The sequence below is a fragment of the Anas acuta genome, chromosome 1 (assembly GCF_963932015.1).
Source record: "Anas acuta chromosome 1, bAnaAcu1.1, whole genome shotgun sequence".
NCBI lineage: Eukaryota > Metazoa > Chordata > Aves > Anseriformes > Anatidae > Anas > Anas acuta.
Genome location: NC_088979.1, coordinates 61,463,979 through 61,482,502, shown reverse-complemented (window position 1 = coordinate 61,482,502; position 18,524 = coordinate 61,463,979). Strand labels below are relative to the sequence as shown.

The window sequence follows — 18,524 nt, the reverse complement described above, 5'->3', positions numbered from 1 at the left end:
ATCCGTGGTCATTGGGGTCTTCTCCTTGCCAGAAATGTCCTCCATGTTCCCTCCAAAACCTTCCAGACATCTTGCTGCTGCTGAACAAAGTTGTTTCATTTTCTTTATGCATACTCAAAATAGACACCGCAGAGTGTTTTAAACTCAGAGCAAACAAATAAAATCATTCTACTATAATTCACACGAGGATTTTCTGCTTCTAGGTAATCTGTTGTTATGGAAAAATATTTTCTTACTGCTGCCAAAAAAAAGGAATTAACCTACATTTTAAGTGTAGATCCTAATTTATAAGCACTGTGCTTGATGCATCAGTGTTATTTTGTCTTTAATCACATTTCCCTGTGTCACTGGCTCTTTTATTCCTTCTTTTTCCAGTTCTGTTGTTTGATTTTTTGTTTGTTTGTTTGTTTCCTTATTTTTCACTTTGCCTTGCAGGGCTTATATTGTTCCTCCTAAGTCTGAGAAATACTAGGCTCATTTAAATCACCAGTTTTCGCTACAGTAGCAGTTTCTGAATCTCTTCTGGTCTCCTTGACAACACAATTCCCACTTCTTATTAACTTCCTTCTATTCTGCAGGAAAAAATCTAATAGAATTTTCAATCCTTTATGATGAAGAGTAATGTGAAAGCTTTGTTAAATATTAGGCAATAAATAGTTTACAAGTACACTAACTTTTATAGTCTTGATTTTGTCTGCCGTAAACATTTAATGAAGTGAACTTGAGAATTGCACTTGAGCTGGGAATCTTTATGGGTTCAGGAATAGCAAATGACACTCTAATAGTGGGCTATGTTCTTAAGAGCCCATCAAACTCACACAGCTACACACCTTAACATTGCTAATTGTTTTTGATGTGCTTCTCTTGCTTAAGATTGTGCAATTATATGGGAGGAGTGACAACCCTCCAGTTCCCTAATGCATTCTACATAAATTCTAGTGATCTAAGGTCTATATTTCAGGTTAAAACATTACAGTACAGAATGACTGGTTGTGAAGTTTACTTTATTTCTCTGTGTAACTTGTGTTTTCTAGATCAAGCTAATGCCTCCAGCTCCAAATGATGACCTGGCTTCTCTGAGTGAGCTGACAGACAGCAGCCTACTTTATGAGATTCAGAAGCGTTTCAATAATAATCAGATATATGTGAGTTACTATTCACCTATCAACAGTAAGGCTTCAAAAAAGAGCAAATAAGAGTAAAAGAATAGGATTACTTTTGTAACTACTAGACAGTAACCTGACCAGTACTCATGACTAATATTTAGATGGATGAGGACATATATGTGTGTAAGCCCTGCAATTTCTCAGTTTATATAGGAGAATAAAATCATGAATAAAACATGAAATAACACTTCAAGTAGGCTTGGATAAAACCTATGTATGTTTATTTCACAGATAAGTGTGTTGATAAAAATTGATGGTCATGTGTAATCTTCCCCTCTTAAACTACTGAAAGATCCCAGAGTCCCAGAATGGCCAAGGTTGGAAGGGACTTTTGAAGATCATCTAGTCCAACCCCCCCTGCCAAGCACAAGATCCTTCCACCTTTAACATTATGTTCACTTAAATTTAATAGAACATATGATTACTGGAAATTCAAAAGCAATTTAGATTTAAAAAGCTTACAAATGATTGTGGGAGATTTAATTATTCATGATTTTTTCTTGGATTACAGAAATCATTCTCTATGTTCTCTATCATCTAGATATCAAGCAAAAATTATAAGAAGATTTCTGTAAAGCAGGTTTTCTTGATTTTGCCATATTATACATTGGAGGCATCTTGTTAGGTGTATTTCTGTGGAAAAAAATCTGCACTTGAAAATTATGCTATCCCTGTTCATATGTTACTCATAACTTACTTCTCATGTATTGAACGGTTGAGTGCCATGTCAATGTGAAACATGGCAATTGGTTTTAAACATACAAGCTGATTACACTTTTTAGACCATAACAGGGAACTGGAATGTCACATGTAACAAGTTGCAGCCAATACCTTTGAAATTAAGTGCACTGCAATCCTAAGTGTTACAGTATTCCATGATAATAAAAAATCTGGTTTTTAGAAGCATGGATCAAATCCCATTTTATTATGAATATTTATTTTTCTTTATCTCACTTTCAAGGATGTGAAATACAGGTAACTTTAGTTGAATTAAGGAAGATCCACGGATACTTATAAAAGGGAAGAGAAGTACTTCTTTTACTTTAAAATACTGAAGATTTTACCTAAGAGGATCTCATAACCTACTGTGGCATTCTCCTTAGCTTAATGGAAATTTATAGACAGTGGTGACTAATATTCTGCTCAAAGGCAGACATTGTACTTAGGTAGGTTGTCAGCATCAGTGCTGACTTGGATCTTTGAGTGATTTGGTTCTCAGCTTTAGAAGGAAAAGTCCTTGGACTCAATTCTAAATCAAAATCCTCCTTAGTATGGAAGTCTACTTATTTTGTGTTTCCTGATGTGTAATAATGGTAATAATGTTCCATTCCGCAATAAAAACCCACAGTGAAGCCAAGTCTAGGGACAGTGAGGAAAAAAGCCATTCCATTTCAGAAGGAAAAAAAGTACATTTGCTACAGAAGGGAATATTTTTCTCCTCCCCAGATCAAAATATCTCATTTTGAAAAAGGCAGCATGATTGAGACTGTTCACATGATTTGCTGTCAGACAGAGGTCTGGAATTTTCACATTCTTAGAGTGTGATACAGTAGCAGCTACTTATGTGGAGTGAGAATTATAGCACCAAGGGTGACCTACAACCTTATACTTAAATATTTCTTTCAAAATGAGTGTTTAAAAATGAAATAGTAAAATCTTGGCAGCTTTACAATCAGTGGATGGTTTGCTATTTTTTATGTGCATACATACACACATAGAAATAGTTATATATGTATTAGTTGCTTGGTCTTATCCCACAACAAACATATTTTAATGTATCGGTTCTATGTAATGAATATACCATTCCTAAATTCTGTCATGTAACCCATAAAAATTGCTTGAGGAACTTGTTTATGTGTTAGGTATGTTACATTTCTGTAGTTTAACAAATGGTGAGTTACAAAGTAACTTTCAAATAATATAACAATAATATATGCAGTGCAATTCTTCTGTGCATAATTTTCCATTATAAAGAACTATTTCATTACAAAAGGAATAATTAATGCTATCTGAATTGTAAATTTAGGTCTCAATTTAAAGTTACAAAGTTAAAAGCTCAGAGTTCTTGAATTATATTTAATATATTTAATGTGTTGATAGCCAGATTTAAGATGCTTTGCCAAAAGTTTTTTTCTGCAAGAAAACCACTAGCATCCTTAAAGACTTAATTTATTTCTTACTAAAGCAAATATATGAATTATATGTCTGTCTGTCTGTCTTTCTTCTACCAGACCTACATTGGTGATATATTGTTGCTTGTTAACCCATTTAAGGAACTTCCTATTTATTCCACCATGGTAAGTATTCTGTCTTTAAAATGTTACAGTATGGTTCTTTTTCAGAGGATTCATCTTTAATTTGGCAGACCACTGTAATTAATTAAAATAAATGTCCTTTCTTATGTTGGGAACATCTTAATTTAAAAAAAAAAAAAAAAGAAAAAAAAAAGAAAAAAGCAAAAACTCAATTTCTTCCACGATGCCACTGTTTTTGCTTTCTATGTCCTATTAGTCACCTAAAATAGTCACCTTGCCAAGTCTTGTATGAGGAGTAGCACTTTCAATTGTTTAAAAGTAGTTCCAGCTGTATAACATGACTTACGTGGCTTCTGCCATTGCTAGACTTGGAAGAAGAGACAAACATGCTTTATGCAGGGATTGTTTGGTTCACACCTTGCTGAAAATGCAATTATGAAGATGACAACCTTGAGAGGTGCTGAAAGGCTCAAACTTGCTGTCTGTTCTCCACACCGGGCCATTCAGTTGAGACACCACAGGCAAGGAGTGCAAAGTGCTTGACATGAGCTTAGCACTGCACTGGGGCAGTCGTTGCACAGAGCTGGCCTGTGTTGGGTATAGGCAGCATAGGAGCAAACAGGAGTCCATGAGTGTCCAATCATATCCACAAGGCACCTTAAAAAGTGCTTCAGGTGTTTCTTTATTAGAACCCTTATCTTTATAATCTTTCCCTTATGAAGCAGACTAGTTAGGGCTGTTAAGGGGCTTATCATTTCAGTACCTAGACACTGGTACTAAATTGAGTAGGCTTTGTAGATTTGTGCAAATAATGTAAATTCAGATGATTCTATATTTGCATCATCCTCACTCATTTTAGAAATAGAGTATATGTGGAAAAAAATGAAAGATCCATGATGAAGGAATGAAAAGATGACCATGTATATTGTTCAATAACAACAACATTTCAAAATTTCTTAGATTTGTAATCATTTTTCATAACTTGGGAATTTTTCATTCTACGCTATCCTCCCACTCTTAGTTCCAATAGACTTTTACTAAAACAAATAATTTTGGAAGCATTTTTTCTCTCTGAGATGACACAGAGAGTCATGAATTAATGAGCACTGATATATGCTGCTTCATTTGATACAATTGCTAGATGATAATATTAATGCATACTGCATTTTTACACTGAAATACACTGACTACTGTAGTAGTACAAACCACTGAACATACAAACAGCACTTTGGAGATGACAGTAACTGTAGGAACAGTTTGTACTGTGGTATCCTGTTTTGTTATATTTGTACAGAATTTAATTCTGTCAGATTAGGGCAAATATATATATTCTTTAAATCCATGAGTAAAATGTCTGAACTTGCAAAGTACTTGCAACATTATACAGTGACGATAAATGTGTGCAGGTTTTTCATTGCATTTTGTTTTACTCAGTGGAAAACCCATCACTGCTGAGTGCCATAGTTTTTCTTTCTTGTGTATCTTAATTAGAACTTTTATACTTACAGCTCTGTTTTCTTTAATTAAACTCTTCACAGGTATTTCAAGGGTGCCATATATGTGTACATATTCTGGTCATAATGCTCAGAAAACTCTATGAAAGACACAGAATTAGGAGTACAGTGGGGGGCAGGGGAGGGGTGAAACAATTGATTTAAACTGTATTCATACAAATTTTCACCATTTTTTCAGGTTACTCAGCTTTATTTAAGCAACTCTGGAAAACTGTGTTCCTCACTTCCCCCACATATATTTTCCTGTGCTGAAAGAGCTTACCACATGCTATTCCAGGAACAGCGTCCCCAGTGCTTTATCCTCAGGTGAAAATTTATCTTTCTATTAACTAATTTACAACTCCTGCCTTTCAGCCATTTCCCCCAGGACTCAGCACTTAAGATTTCCATTGTATTTTTTTGTCCAACTGATTTCTTTCTGTGTACTGATCTCTGTGTCATACATTAGAGCTAAATAGAACTGAAAAAGGCTTAATTACATTTCAAGTTTCTAAATTTTCTTGGCAAAATGCCACTTCATCTAACTGGATATAATTGCAAAGAGTTAATGATAAGAATTCAACACACTGTGTGTGTTTGCCAATATTGCATGGAAAAGAATTAGAAATAGAACCTAATGGAAAAAAAATGGGAAGTCCTTTTCTAAATTATAAACCTCTGAATTCAAGCTCCTTGTCAGCCTCATGTTGTGTGTGATCATGAGCTTGTTATTTAGTCTTCCATCTTCAAAAAGCACTATAACCATTTTTGTAATTCACAGTGTTGTTGCAATAATAAATACATCCAAGATTGTGGATAAATGTATTAAAAATTTCCAGTGAAACAGAGGTTCATCCAAATATTCCAGCTTTATTATTGTGAAAGTTTGAATTCCCCTTGGAAATTTTGCTTCCCAAATCCATTAATCTTCTGCCCTCCCTTTTCTTCCTTCACCCTACCTGAAAGCAAAGGGTCTGATGAATTTGTTGTAATTGCTCAATGTAATTTCTTGTTCCATCATATCAGTTTGATTGTCGATGTTGGCTGAAATATTGACAAAGGTTTGTGGAGCTTCATAGAGATGGGAAGAAAAAAAAAAAAAAAGGTTGATTTTGACCAGGAATAAAGGCTGATAAATTTCAGAAAACTTATAACTGCTCTCGACCTACCTCTAATTCTAGAGGTAGTTAATAAGAGCTGCTAACCATGTTGTTGCAGAGTTAAAACAGTAAAAATGATCACACATGTATAATCATAAAATAATATGTAGACGTTTTTACTGCATTCCGTTTATGTGCATACAGCCTTCTGTGAGTATTTGAAGTTCTGTGTATTAAGTCTTCTTTCTTTTAAAAGCATAGCTTATAAAAAGTGTAGTGTATATACAGTTCATTTATATATATACATGTATATATGTATATACAGTTCATATGTATATATGTATATACAGTTCATTTATATGAACTGTATAGTATATAAATTTATAAATTATAAAATATAAATTAATTTTGTGCAGAATTGATTTGATTTTTTGAAACAAATGGCAACCTTGGTTACATCTATGCTAATAAACAACAAGGAGCAGGGCTTACTTACTATTAGGGCATGTACAACAGTTTGTTGCTTTTTTTTAGAGATATATTTCATTTCGTATCAGAGCCAAATAAGTGTAGCTCTGCATTTCTGCAATACTCCAAGCTTTAGTGTTTTACTTTTTCTCCAATGTTTCCTATCAAATATACTTTTCATTCCCAAGTTAAAAAAAAAAAAAAAAAAGCTGTAAATTTGGCATATGGCCTGGAATTTTAAAATATCCCCACTTATAAAGCTGAGTTGTGAATACTTTTCTATGCATTTTCTGTGTACTCTGGGAAGAGTACACAGAGGGTACACTTCTGTCTTTTATGGCTGTCATTAGGAAGAAAACATGATGTGATTATACAATAAAATCTCATAATTTGTATTTATTTTACTTGAAGTACTATAATAGTACTTCATAGTATAAGCAAATTGTTAGTAGAATGTGTAAACATAATTATTCTTTAGTTTTATTGTAATACACTTTACTATTGTACTATTTTACATTTTACTGTGAGAAGAGGTTGTTTTAATGTGCATGTTATGACGTGATAAAGAGCAGTGAGAATCAGTCCCATACCGGTATGAATATTTTACTTCTCATTGCAATTCTCAAAATATGTCTAGTTTAACTATAAGCTGCCACAGAAGAACCAAATAACAGTGCCTAACTCATCTGAACTCTTCCAGAAAATTTGGAATTTGTTACTTTAAAAAAAAAAAAAAAAAAAGTCAACACAGTAATTTCTTTGTAGAAGGCTATTACTGTATTTTCAGTATATCAAGTTACCCAATATCTTTTCAAAGAGACTGGAAAGAATTTCAGAAAATAATCCCCTTTTGTGTTCTAGTCCACTCATCTTCATCAAGCTTAGTATCTTGTTTATTTTGTGGAGGTAAAATTTATTTTCTATTAGCAATGTTTTTCAGTTCAGTGCTGGCTTTGTTTTTGTTTTCTGCCAAAGTTTAATTACAGAAAGATACTTCCCATGAGTTTAGTGGCCATTACTAATGATTTATGAATTACTCTTTTATTGTTGCTAATGAATTCTGCATGCTGTATAACCCTTAGTCATACTGTTCTTCTTGGTGTAGTCATTTTTGCCTCCCGCATTTTTGCCAAATATTATAATGAAAAGAGGTAAAGGTACCTGAATTTGTCTAAGCTGGAACTTAGCTGCCTAAGTATGAAGTTATGGTCTTGAAACCCTTGTTAAACTTCTGGGCTCTATTTTCTTACCTTTAAGTGCTACTTAAAATTTTCTGCCCATGTGTGTTTCATAGGTTCATAGTTTCTGGGCATAGTCTTAACAGCATTATTTATTTCAAGTTCAAGTCTAACTGGGAACCAGGAATTTGACATTTCTTACTGAAGTCCTTTCCAATGAACTTTCTTAAAGCACTGCTAATTCACATCAGTGAATGAACTAGTCATTTGTACACAAGCAGTTATGCTCACTTTATACAGTGCTGCTCATAATTACTGTCAATTTCTCGCTCACTCATACAACTTCCACCAGGCTTTTCTTGTTTTTGTTTTTAAAGTTTTTATTTCTGCAGCTGCTTGTTTGTAGTGATGTGTTTAGACTAGAAGCTCTTCAGGGTCAGACCATTACTGTATTGTATCCTTAGCCAGATTTGGTTGCAGTCTCTTGACTCCAAACAAATGCTTGAGTTAATTATAGTAATTAAACTTATGGAAGCAGAAGGTCCACTTTTGTTGGACCTCTGACATGTCAGATCTCTGCTCTGTCTGCTCCCAAAGGTTGACTGGCTTTCCCCAAGCAACAAAGGAGACAATGTGTAAAAAATAAAATAATTTTTAGTCTTGTAAGATGAATCACCTGTTATGTAAAATATTATGCATGAATGTCCATCACAAAAAATTCCAACATTCCAGCTTACTGGTATACTTATATATCGGGGACAGATCCCTGGTGCCAGTGGGCCAGCCAGACTTGCATGAAGTAGCAGAAGAGCTGGGTGATAATCCAAGTTCCCCTGATTGTTGAACATCTTGTGTTCCTTGCCCTTTGTATTTTGTTACTTTGAATTGAACTTTTTTATAACAATTTCAGATTTTTTATTTCAAAAGAGTTTATTTTTTATTTTTACTGTTCATTTAATTTTAAGATAATTTAATTTTAAGATATAAAGACTAGAGTTGTAATAAAGGTATTATTAAAAGAAAAAAAAGTTATTTAAGAAATAATAGGAAGCAGGCCTTCCATCAGGTAGTATGTAGGAATACTAGAAAGCCAAAAGAGAAATCATGTGACAGCTTTGTGAGCATAGGATTTCAAATTCTCTGTTTCCTTTCCCTTGGAATACAGTCTTTGTACTGCTTTCCCGATTTAACCTTGTTTATTTGTGGAATAAGCTGCCTTTGCTTTGCCTGCTTCATAATGACTTTTATGGAAGTTTTACTGCAGAAAAGTGCCTTCCTGCTCCAATGCTAATTTATCCTCCACCGTAATCAGGCAGTCCAACCAAAAGTCAAAAAACAAACCACCCTTCATATTGTAAATTACATTTTCAACAACATAGTGGTGCAACTATTTAGAACGGAGAAGAGGATTTTTTCTCAAAGCAGAATTAAATTGTTAAAGCATAGATATTGTGAACAACAGGGTTATTACTAACTTTTTATACTCCACCTCAAAGGTAATAAAGGAGAACTATTTGATGTTGCTGAATGACTTTTTGTTGTTAAAGTATTTCTTGCCTCAAATGTTGCAATGATTTCAACAATTATTATTTTATCTAACATGGCATTTATGTCTTAGTGCTTCAATCTGTATTTCACTAGGATTATAGACAGATCCCTGAAATGTGCAGAACAACTGCATGACACTGTCTGTCTTTCAGCAGCCAAGTTCTAGTGAATTCTCACCTCTGAACTGTATTCTAGCAACCATTTTAAGCAATAAGCTCCTGTGACACTGCTAGACAAATTTTCAATTCTCTAAAATTAACAGTTGACCCGGAGTTATCAAATCTGTGAGCTGTGTCACTGCAAAGGAAATATTGAAGAAGGGACAGAAGTTCCCCTCTCTGTGCAAGTCCTGTGTTATCTGGGCTGAAATTTGCTTGCAGTAGAAAACAAAACATGCATTTTTTTTTCTTTTATACAAGTGAAACAAATTAATTAAGAGTGAAACTTATGGGGAACCCTCTGATTCCTTCATTTATAAAGGTGTTTTTTTTTCTTTTTAGTTACAAATTGCATTCCTCCTTTGTAATACTTGAAAACAATCGAAGGCACATCAAATACCATATTTCTTTCTCCCCTTATAGACAGTTGATATATGTCTGGAAGCTCATTGTATAATACAGGCATAAGATCTGTAATTTGCAAGAGTATGAAGTGTCTCTAGGGGAGGAGTATTGCAGGACTAATGCCCTTGTTTCACTTTTTTTCTTTTCCTGTTAGTGATAACAGCAAAAAGATTATAGGATTTGGACACAGACATTATTAAGGCAGAAAACTAATGCTACTTAGGAAAAGAGGCAGCATGTTGCAATTAGCATTTGAAGAGCGAAGTCATTGCTTCAGAGGGCAGAGAAGCATGCAGATTTTTGAGGGTGATATCAATCATTACTGAGTTTTGAAACAAATTGTTTCAGAAAGTCAGAAGCTGAAGATCTGAGCAAGGTATAGTGTGCTTATGAAGTCAATTCTGTGGAAGTACTGGTTTCACATTAGCTAGGACAGTGACCTTGATTTCATCTGATTTGTTTACCTTCAGTTTGTTGGCCTGGTTTAAATATGTCTTTGTGGCCTATTAAATGAGTTCTTTTCATAACATACATGCAGGTTGCAAACCTTTGCAGTCTTGGACCACAAACCTCCTACTGATGCCAGCAGGAGTTTGAAGTCCAGGGTCAGACTCCAGCTTGTTCCAGAAGCATGCAGGACACAGTTAAAAGCAGTCTGACATTATATACAGTAATGAGAAATCCATCCTGACACCTAGGAATACATCTCACCAGGCAAACAAATATGATATCCCCCAGAGCTGCATGTATGTCTTATAAGAACTGAATGAGAATAAGTAGCAGAGATCTCAGCTCTGCCTGAGGACGAAGACCTTTTTTTTTTTCTTCCCTCTTTTTTTTTTTTTTTTCCTTTATTTAATTTTCTCCTTTGAAGTGAGATGTGAACAGGTATGGCAGTGGCCAGACATACTATTTTTTGCTGCCCTCTCATTTTCATAAACTAGGTAACAGACTGACCAGCCAGCGCAGCCGTTGTACTGGTGAAAATCTAATCTGGCTGTTGTAGAAAAAGCCTTATAAATTTGATCAAGCAGATAAATGAAGGAGAAACATCAAATTACATTTCATTTGGTTCATTTTCCTATAAAGAAAACAGTTGTAATTCATATAAGAATTTCCTACATGAATTTCTTCATCAGGCTTCACTAACTTTATCCTTTCCATCTTCATGCTTAAAATGCACCACTGAGTTTGCTTCCCTCCCCCATTCCTCCACTTTTATGTTGTTTCTTCCCATCTGCCTTAATCAAATTGCCTATTAACTCATTTTCTTTGTTCATATTCCCCCTCAGAAATTCTCATTGTTAGAAATATATATTCCACATCATTAACAAGAAATTTAATGAATCAAAATCACTGAAGTCAGAGTATGCACTGCAGAGACTGGGCAGCTTGTGAAATCTCCTCAGCTTCTTGACTGTGTGGAAGCAAAAAGAAATTGTGCCCTACTAACACAAGTGCTCTGTGCCAGCTGACTCTTCAAACATTCTTTTCTTTCCTCTATTTCCTCTCTCTTCTTCCTATTGCTTTCTACCTTTTTCTTTTTTTTCTGATTCCTTTCATTACCACAGTAGTATTTCCCCATCTGGATAAAGAACCAGGCAGTACAAGCAGACTCCTTTGCTGGACAAAAGATATCTTAAATCCATTCCAACGGAGCTAGCAGAGAGTATAAGTAATATCTCAAATGTAAAAGTAACAGTGATTCTCACATCTCTTCCTTGCCTGTTATCTTACAGTGGAGAGAGTGGGTCTGGAAAGACCGAAGCCTGCAAACAGATAGTGAAGCACCTCACTTGTAGAGCCAGCTCCAGCAGAAGTACCTTTGATACAAAGATAAAGCATGTAAGTAGCATTCTGAACACTTGAGTTGAACAAGACAAAAATCTGGCTTCTTTGACAGGCAAAATACATGTAATTCAAAGGTGAAGGGAAAAGGCATCTGCTATGCTGAAGTTCATAAAGGGTTTATCACCTCCATTCAAGGTAAAGGGGGTTTCTTTCCTGTATTGATCTGAATGGGAGCAGGATTAAGCTCACATTGATGTGATGAGAGGAAACCAAAAAGTGGAGTCCAGTTTTGATGAATAGCAACCATATGCGTGCTAAGGTACTGTGTCCTAAATATGTACTAACTGCCTTCAGTAAATAAATACATTTTTCTGTTTGTGATGATGCTTCTTTGGCCAGTCTAAGAAGCACTCAGTCATCTGGAGTAATATTATGTGAAACAGAAATTGAAAAGTTGCAGGAGAACTGCAAGGGCTGGTTTAAGTTTTGTGACTCAGTGGTTGTACACTAAATATGGAATAGGCAAGTGTTCTGAAATATTTGCATGTTTAATTCCCATAGCAGAACCAAATTCTGTTCAGTGCATATCGTGAAGTCATGAGAACCTGCTTCACGTATCAGATACACTTGGCTCCATGCTAATACATTGCAAATGTAAAGTTTTAATTTGACTGAACATCGTAACTCATTGGTGTTTTATTATAGCGGTAACACTGCTATAATGGTTCAGACTCACATTCTAAATTATGCTGGAATCTAGGTTGCAAATTCAAATTCTTTCAAAAAATTGCATTTGCTGATGAAACTACTTATCTGAGATCCTGGCTAAGAGGCAGATTTACATGTAAAGTTTTAACACAATCTACATTCTTGTAACTGAGTCGTGTTTCATACTTTTTTTTTCAAATCTTTCACTTATCCTTCCTCCTTTACAGCACTTACGTTCAACCCAGGATAATTTTTTTAGGTTTAACTTGCCATATGCACGATACCTTACAAAACTCTGGACTCATTCATTGTGTTTGTTTTTTAATGATATAACATGCATCACTCAAAGCACAATGCTTTTTTCCTGAATTATGCATGATTAAGTCCAGAAAGGTGACAAAACAGTGTCAAAGAATAGCTGATGCTAACATACAACCTACAAATCAAGATTATTGGGATGTGGGAAAGACTGTAGATACACTGGTTCCTATTTAGTACATTCTAGCCAGTAAGTTAATAAAAGTCCTATGGATTAGGGCTGGATTTTAGAAAACAGTGGTTTTAATGTCTTATAAAGACATTTAAAAAGCCTGATCACACTGAAAGCACAACAAGTGAAAAAAAAAAACACAAAAACAACACACTAGTTTTGCTTTCCTTCATGCATTCATACAACTTCCATGTTAAAGTGTTTTTTAGTGTGATCCTGCTTCATGTATGTTCCTCAACTGACACATTTAACCTGTGCTTCACTTGACAATGTTAACAGTACTGTTGCTTATTTTCTCTTTTTAATATAAATTATGTAGATTAATGTTTCAATGATAGGGACTGTACACTTTTATTTTGAATCCGTGAGCCAGATCTTCAGTTTATATCTATTTCTACTGTTTTTTGTTGTTGTGTTGTTTTTTAATTTACTACTTACACTGGTTTTCTTGTACTTTTGAACTAATCTGACCACAGATGTTATTGAATTAGAACTGCAAAATTCAGGTCATATCCTTCAAATCCTTTTGTTTTCAGAAAGTTCAGATTAAATAAGAAATCAGTTAATAATTAACTTTCTGAATAAGAAACTGAAAGCTGTATGTTTTTGGATACAAATTTGGCAGCAGTGGGAATTAGGAGGTGTGGGAGGTATTCCTGTTTCTGCTGCGATTTATCTCCTGCTTCCTGGTACAGTTTAAATCCCCACCAGGTCCTCTGGCAACAGTTCAGAGGACAGCATGTACCAGTATGTCCACTCCATTCTGCAAACAAAAAATATATGAATGTGAACCTTTTCATGCCACTTGCTGTAGAGATTAGAGTTTAGTTTAATAAACTGTTTAGTTTTACAGTATAGAATTAGTCATATGTGTCAATGACTCTTAGTCAATACAGGTAGAAGAGAAACATCACGTATTAAGAAAAATGAGTTGCATGTTGTAACAGTGGGACACCGGGATGGGACACCTGACTTCAGGTAGAGAACAGAGGTGTAGCAGATCCCACCCAAGGGGAATCAAGTGATGATTCTGATTTAGTTGCCTGTTAAGGTGCTCGAATGAACACAGTGGCCTGGATTTGTGCCTGTTGCAGTCATACATCGCATCGTTGGAAGTTACTAAAGCTGTACTGGTCAAACCGAATGCTGAACTAGCCAAATTTCAGCAAATGCATCTTAAACTGCAATGCTACTGTAGTGGAAGCAAAACTAGGCTTACTGGCTTTCTGCTGCCACCTACTGCACAAATAGCTGGTTTAATTAATGGTTCTGAAGCATCTGATTTTCAGAGCTTCTACCTTTGTGATTGGAGCCACATGTTATCTGTACCTCTCCACGGCCCTCTTCCCTCCTGTCTCTTCGCAGCCAGGTTCATCCAGCTCCAGCAAACCACTGTTATATCAGAACGACAGTGTGTTGCAGACACATTGCAGTCAGTTTCTCAGGATACAAGACAGGAAAGTGCTGAAGGGAATTCATTTAGTGTAATAAACTAATTACACACAAAAATCTAAATACAGAGAGAAGATGGAAGAAAGAGGGAATATTTCATATTTTTAAATTAAATGTAGTGTTTTGAATATGCTCTTTTTAAAATAATTGCTGTGACCATGAAGATGTCACATGGAAATGCATTAGTCTGAGCCCTTGTCTTACCCCTTCCATTTACAACTCCCACTATTCTGTCAGCACTTTTTTCTTTTTTTTCCCAAGCTATTTTATTTTAAGTTCTGTACAGAAAATAAAATTTTAAGGAATTTGTTAAATTCCAAGCTAAAAAATAATTTTTTTTTCTTTTTTCTCTTCCAGTTACTGGTCTCAAATCAATCTCACTGATGTTTTTTGAAATATATTCCTGTTTATTTCCTCTCTTACTAGTGCTTTACCATTTTCTTGCAGGTAAACTGTGTCTTGGAAGCCTTTGGACATGCTAAGACACCCCTGAATGATTTTTCTAGCTGTTTTATAAAATATTTTGAGCTACAGTTTTGTGAGAAGAAAAAAACATTAATTGCAGGTAAGTGTTATTTAAAACGTGCTGATTTTATTTTGATATTAACCACAGACGATGTCAAGAGGTATGTGCCAAACATACAGCAGCAATGGACTTAAAGTGCTCGAAAGACGCAAGGGAGCTTTATGGAATGTCAGAGGAACATGATTCATAGCATGTAAATTCACAGATCCCTCAGAGTAGTTGTTAGGAGGGAGATTAGGAGGGAGAAAAATGCTCTGTGCAGCCACCAGGTGGCAGAGAAACACAAGAAAAAAAAACCTTGACCACGGCTGATTCCTCTTTCATTGCCCAGGAAATAGTATTTCCCTTTATTCCTGAGATTAACAAACTGTGACAGCTGTGTATTGCTTTATTGTCAGAGAAAAGAAACAAAGAGATTACTTTTTGCATTTACAACTAGTATTGTTTTGGGTATTTTAAGTATTGCTTAAACAAATGATAATCTTAGCTGTTTAGGGCAAACAAAAAAAAAACAGGTATTCTCTGTAATACCAAAATAGGAAGTTATTAATTATAGCTTTGAGCTTCCTCTGAAGGAACTAGGAGTCATGATCATGTTTCTTCTAATTAGAGGTAAAATAGTGTAAAGTTATTGACTGCTTTTACTATAAGTGGGAGTCTGCTAATTCCCAGCAACAGTTCATTACTGATGAAAATGAATATTGGGCAAAACTTCAGTGAATTCTGAAAATTCTGATCATCAGAGCCAATCTGGGAGCACTTTCATTTCTGGTTCGTGTCACCACGTAGCTTTGCCATTCATCCTTCTGAATGGCGAAGCTGCATGGTGACAAAATTTGATTCAAGTAACTTAGTTTTCATTAGATGAACATTTCCAAAAGTGCTTCATTTAAATAAATAAATAAATATTAATATGTTTATACTTTCAGAAGATCTTCTGAAAAAAATTATTTGGAATTATTTCATAATGGTAATTAGAATTTATTTTCGCAAGGGTGTTCACTGTACCCTAGCAAATAACAGTGAAAATACTGCTGTGGGAAAAATCAATACCACTCTTTTTTTTTTTTTTTCTATTTTGCTTTACGATAAAGATAGGTTATTTAGAAAGAAAATGTAGAATTAAACAGTGGGATTTCTTTTCATTAATCATCTGTTGCTTGATTAAAATAAATGATGTAAACATCAGAATGGACTAAATAGCATCTGAATTGAGCTTGTAAAAATAATGTTCAATCCCTAAAACTAACATTTTAAAAATCCTATTTATTGTACATATTTTAGTAGAGTCAATGGAGTTACCACTTTGGACTATATTTCTTGAGTGATCTGCTGCTAAACAGTTTGTTTTCCTTTCATTGATCCATATGTGGCCTGTGCTATTTTATTCTGCTCTAAAACCAGAACGATAGTTTTTCTATGGATTTTCTATGTTCTGCGTTAACATATTTCAGTGTATGAGCATTTCAGAATAATAACTTGCTTAGTTTTCACAGCACTTTTGACCTAAAATTGTGTCGTTCAATTCCTCAGATGAGGATAACATAGGAGCCTCAAGGTCACGTATTCCCAAAATTCTTGGGCATCTTGCTTGAGATTTCAGAGACCTGATTTTTCAAGCAGATTTACCTATACTCGCCAGTTTAATTCACAGCCTTTGTCTGTGAAGGATATAAGTGTGGAAGCAGCTAACCAGGCTCTGATGCCAGTTTTCTGGTACACTGATGCTGTGCTTTTATCACTTTGAAACTATAGGTATAAAATGAGAAAAACTGGGGTTGAGTCAAGTTCATTAACAAATACAAACGATTGACTTATCTACCCAGCCATCCTCCAAATATTTAGGGACTGAGTCATTTACTTTTAACAAAACTTAGATAGCCAAAAGTTCCAAAATTTAAAGTCAAGAGTGAGAAGTTCCAGTACAGCAGAAAAAGTTTTGTATATTTTTTGAAGTATGTGTATGTTGCAGTTGTTCATGCTGTTTGATTTGCATTGTAGATATTACTTTTTCTAGGCCACTGCTAAGTATAACTTTTGAATGAAATTGTGCCTGATTTATACCACCATAAATGAGAAAAGAGTCTGGTGCATTGTCTGGTTTGAATCCTACCCAACAATTCTGTGTATCTATTTGAAAGATCATTTGAAGCAGTGTTTACTGTCTTGCACTGTTTAAGCATGAATGAAGAGTGTAAATACGCAGAGCACCTGATTCTGCTGAGATATGACTTTATAACTCATTTAGGCAAACTGGGCTAAATATGTCTGGTTTGTAAACAAAACTTCAAGTGACACTAGGCTGCCTCCAACAAAGGAGGCAGTTGAAACTCTTTAAAACGGAGAAAGCTTCAAGGGAAGAGATCCAAAACAATGTACTTAGGAAGAGGCATGCAGAGTATATATGTACATTTTTAGGAGGACAAGTTGAAAGTAGCATTCCTTGTACTTTAAGTGGAACTGGATGAAGTTATTGACAGTGGTTTTTTTTTTTTTTTTTTTTTTGTGCTGAAGTTCTTTCATGCCTAGGCCCTGGAAATGCTCTGTCTGACTTCTGTCACATAAGGCTTATTCTTGTAGCACGAAGTCCAAAATAGCCATAGAACAGAAATGTTGATCATAGTTTTCATCTACAGGCTGGATTTGGTCTTTATTACAAACTTGTTCATTACCATAAGATTTGAATACAAGGGTATTCTCTTGAGTGTGATTCTACTGTAAGCCAGTACAAACATCTCTAGAGGTTTTATGTTTCTCCTCTGACTCTTGTTTCTCAGTGTTAAGTTGAAATGAGAGTTTTCAGGTGATAAGTGGCTTAGTGGTCAGCTACCTTTCATTGCTTTAGTCTAAACAAGTGGAAGAAGTATAATCCAGATTAAGTCATTGTTCATTGTGACTGAATAAGGTAAGGCAGTGGGAACTAGTAAAAAGTGCATAAATATATCAGAACAAAATCAGAATAACATACAGACCAGTAGTTAAATTAAGTTTTTTAAATAAACTCATACATAGCAGAACTCAAAGACTGACCTTCTGCCAAAAAAAAACACAATCCTTTGCAGATGATGCTTCATATCAACAGCCTAGTAGTGACAGTCTGATTATATAACTATTTCTAAAATTAAAATTAATGCATTTTGTTTTTATTTAGAAAGAATGAGGATAAATGATATTTCATGTAAGTTGACATAAGTTCTGAGATGAAAGGCAAGGCTTTTGTCAGTTTCGTCAGGCATCTAAATAAGGTTAGGAAAAGAAAATCAAGCCCAAGAAACTTGTTCTCCAATTTTTCCAACCTTGCTTTTCTTAGTCCTCACATTTTGAAAAGCAAAGTGATTTGTTTTTTGTTGATGGTGGTTTTTAAGTTGCACTAAAATGGAAGGATGTAACTTGAGTTGCAAAAAGAAGCAGAATGTATATTGGCCTGCCTGTGTTACAACATTTTTGCTCACTTAAAAAAAAAAAAGTTTCAGACTTTAATTTCCTTTTTTTTTTTTTTTTTTTTAATTTAAGAAAGACTGCAGCCAACTAAGGTCTCAGATGTATTTCTGTACTGTGTTTCAGCTAAGAACTTTGAAATGTTTCATCTTTACCAATTGCTGTGTTTAGGACTGCAAGGTTTTTGAGAGTCTCAGAGAATGCATAGCTGGAAGATTTCACTGGCCACACTTTCAGTACAGGGTCTGCTTGCTGACTCTGTAACTGCTCCGTAGATCAACTGGTTTGTTAGAGGAAGTACAAATGTCTCTGTACCTGTAAGCACAGCTAACATTGCACAAACATGAC

At 34.8% G+C, this 18,524-nt stretch overlaps 1 protein-coding gene across 3 annotated transcripts in view; it reads left to right on the top strand.

Annotated features, from left to right (window-relative positions):
* Positions 1-18,524, top strand: part of MYO16 (myosin XVI) — a 370,616-nt gene that overhangs the window by 193,285 nt on the left and 158,807 nt on the right. For all 3 annotated transcript variants that reach the window (XM_068678649.1, XM_068678640.1, XM_068678659.1), the window contains 5 exons: positions 1,035-1,145; positions 3,398-3,463; positions 5,114-5,241; positions 11,511-11,616; positions 14,660-14,777. In XM_068678649.1, coding sequence (XP_068534750.1) covers positions 1,035-1,145; positions 3,398-3,463; positions 5,114-5,241; positions 11,511-11,616; positions 14,660-14,777 — 529 coding nt within the window. The remainder of the gene's footprint in view (positions 1-1,034; positions 1,146-3,397; positions 3,464-5,113; positions 5,242-11,510; positions 11,617-14,659; positions 14,778-18,524) is intronic.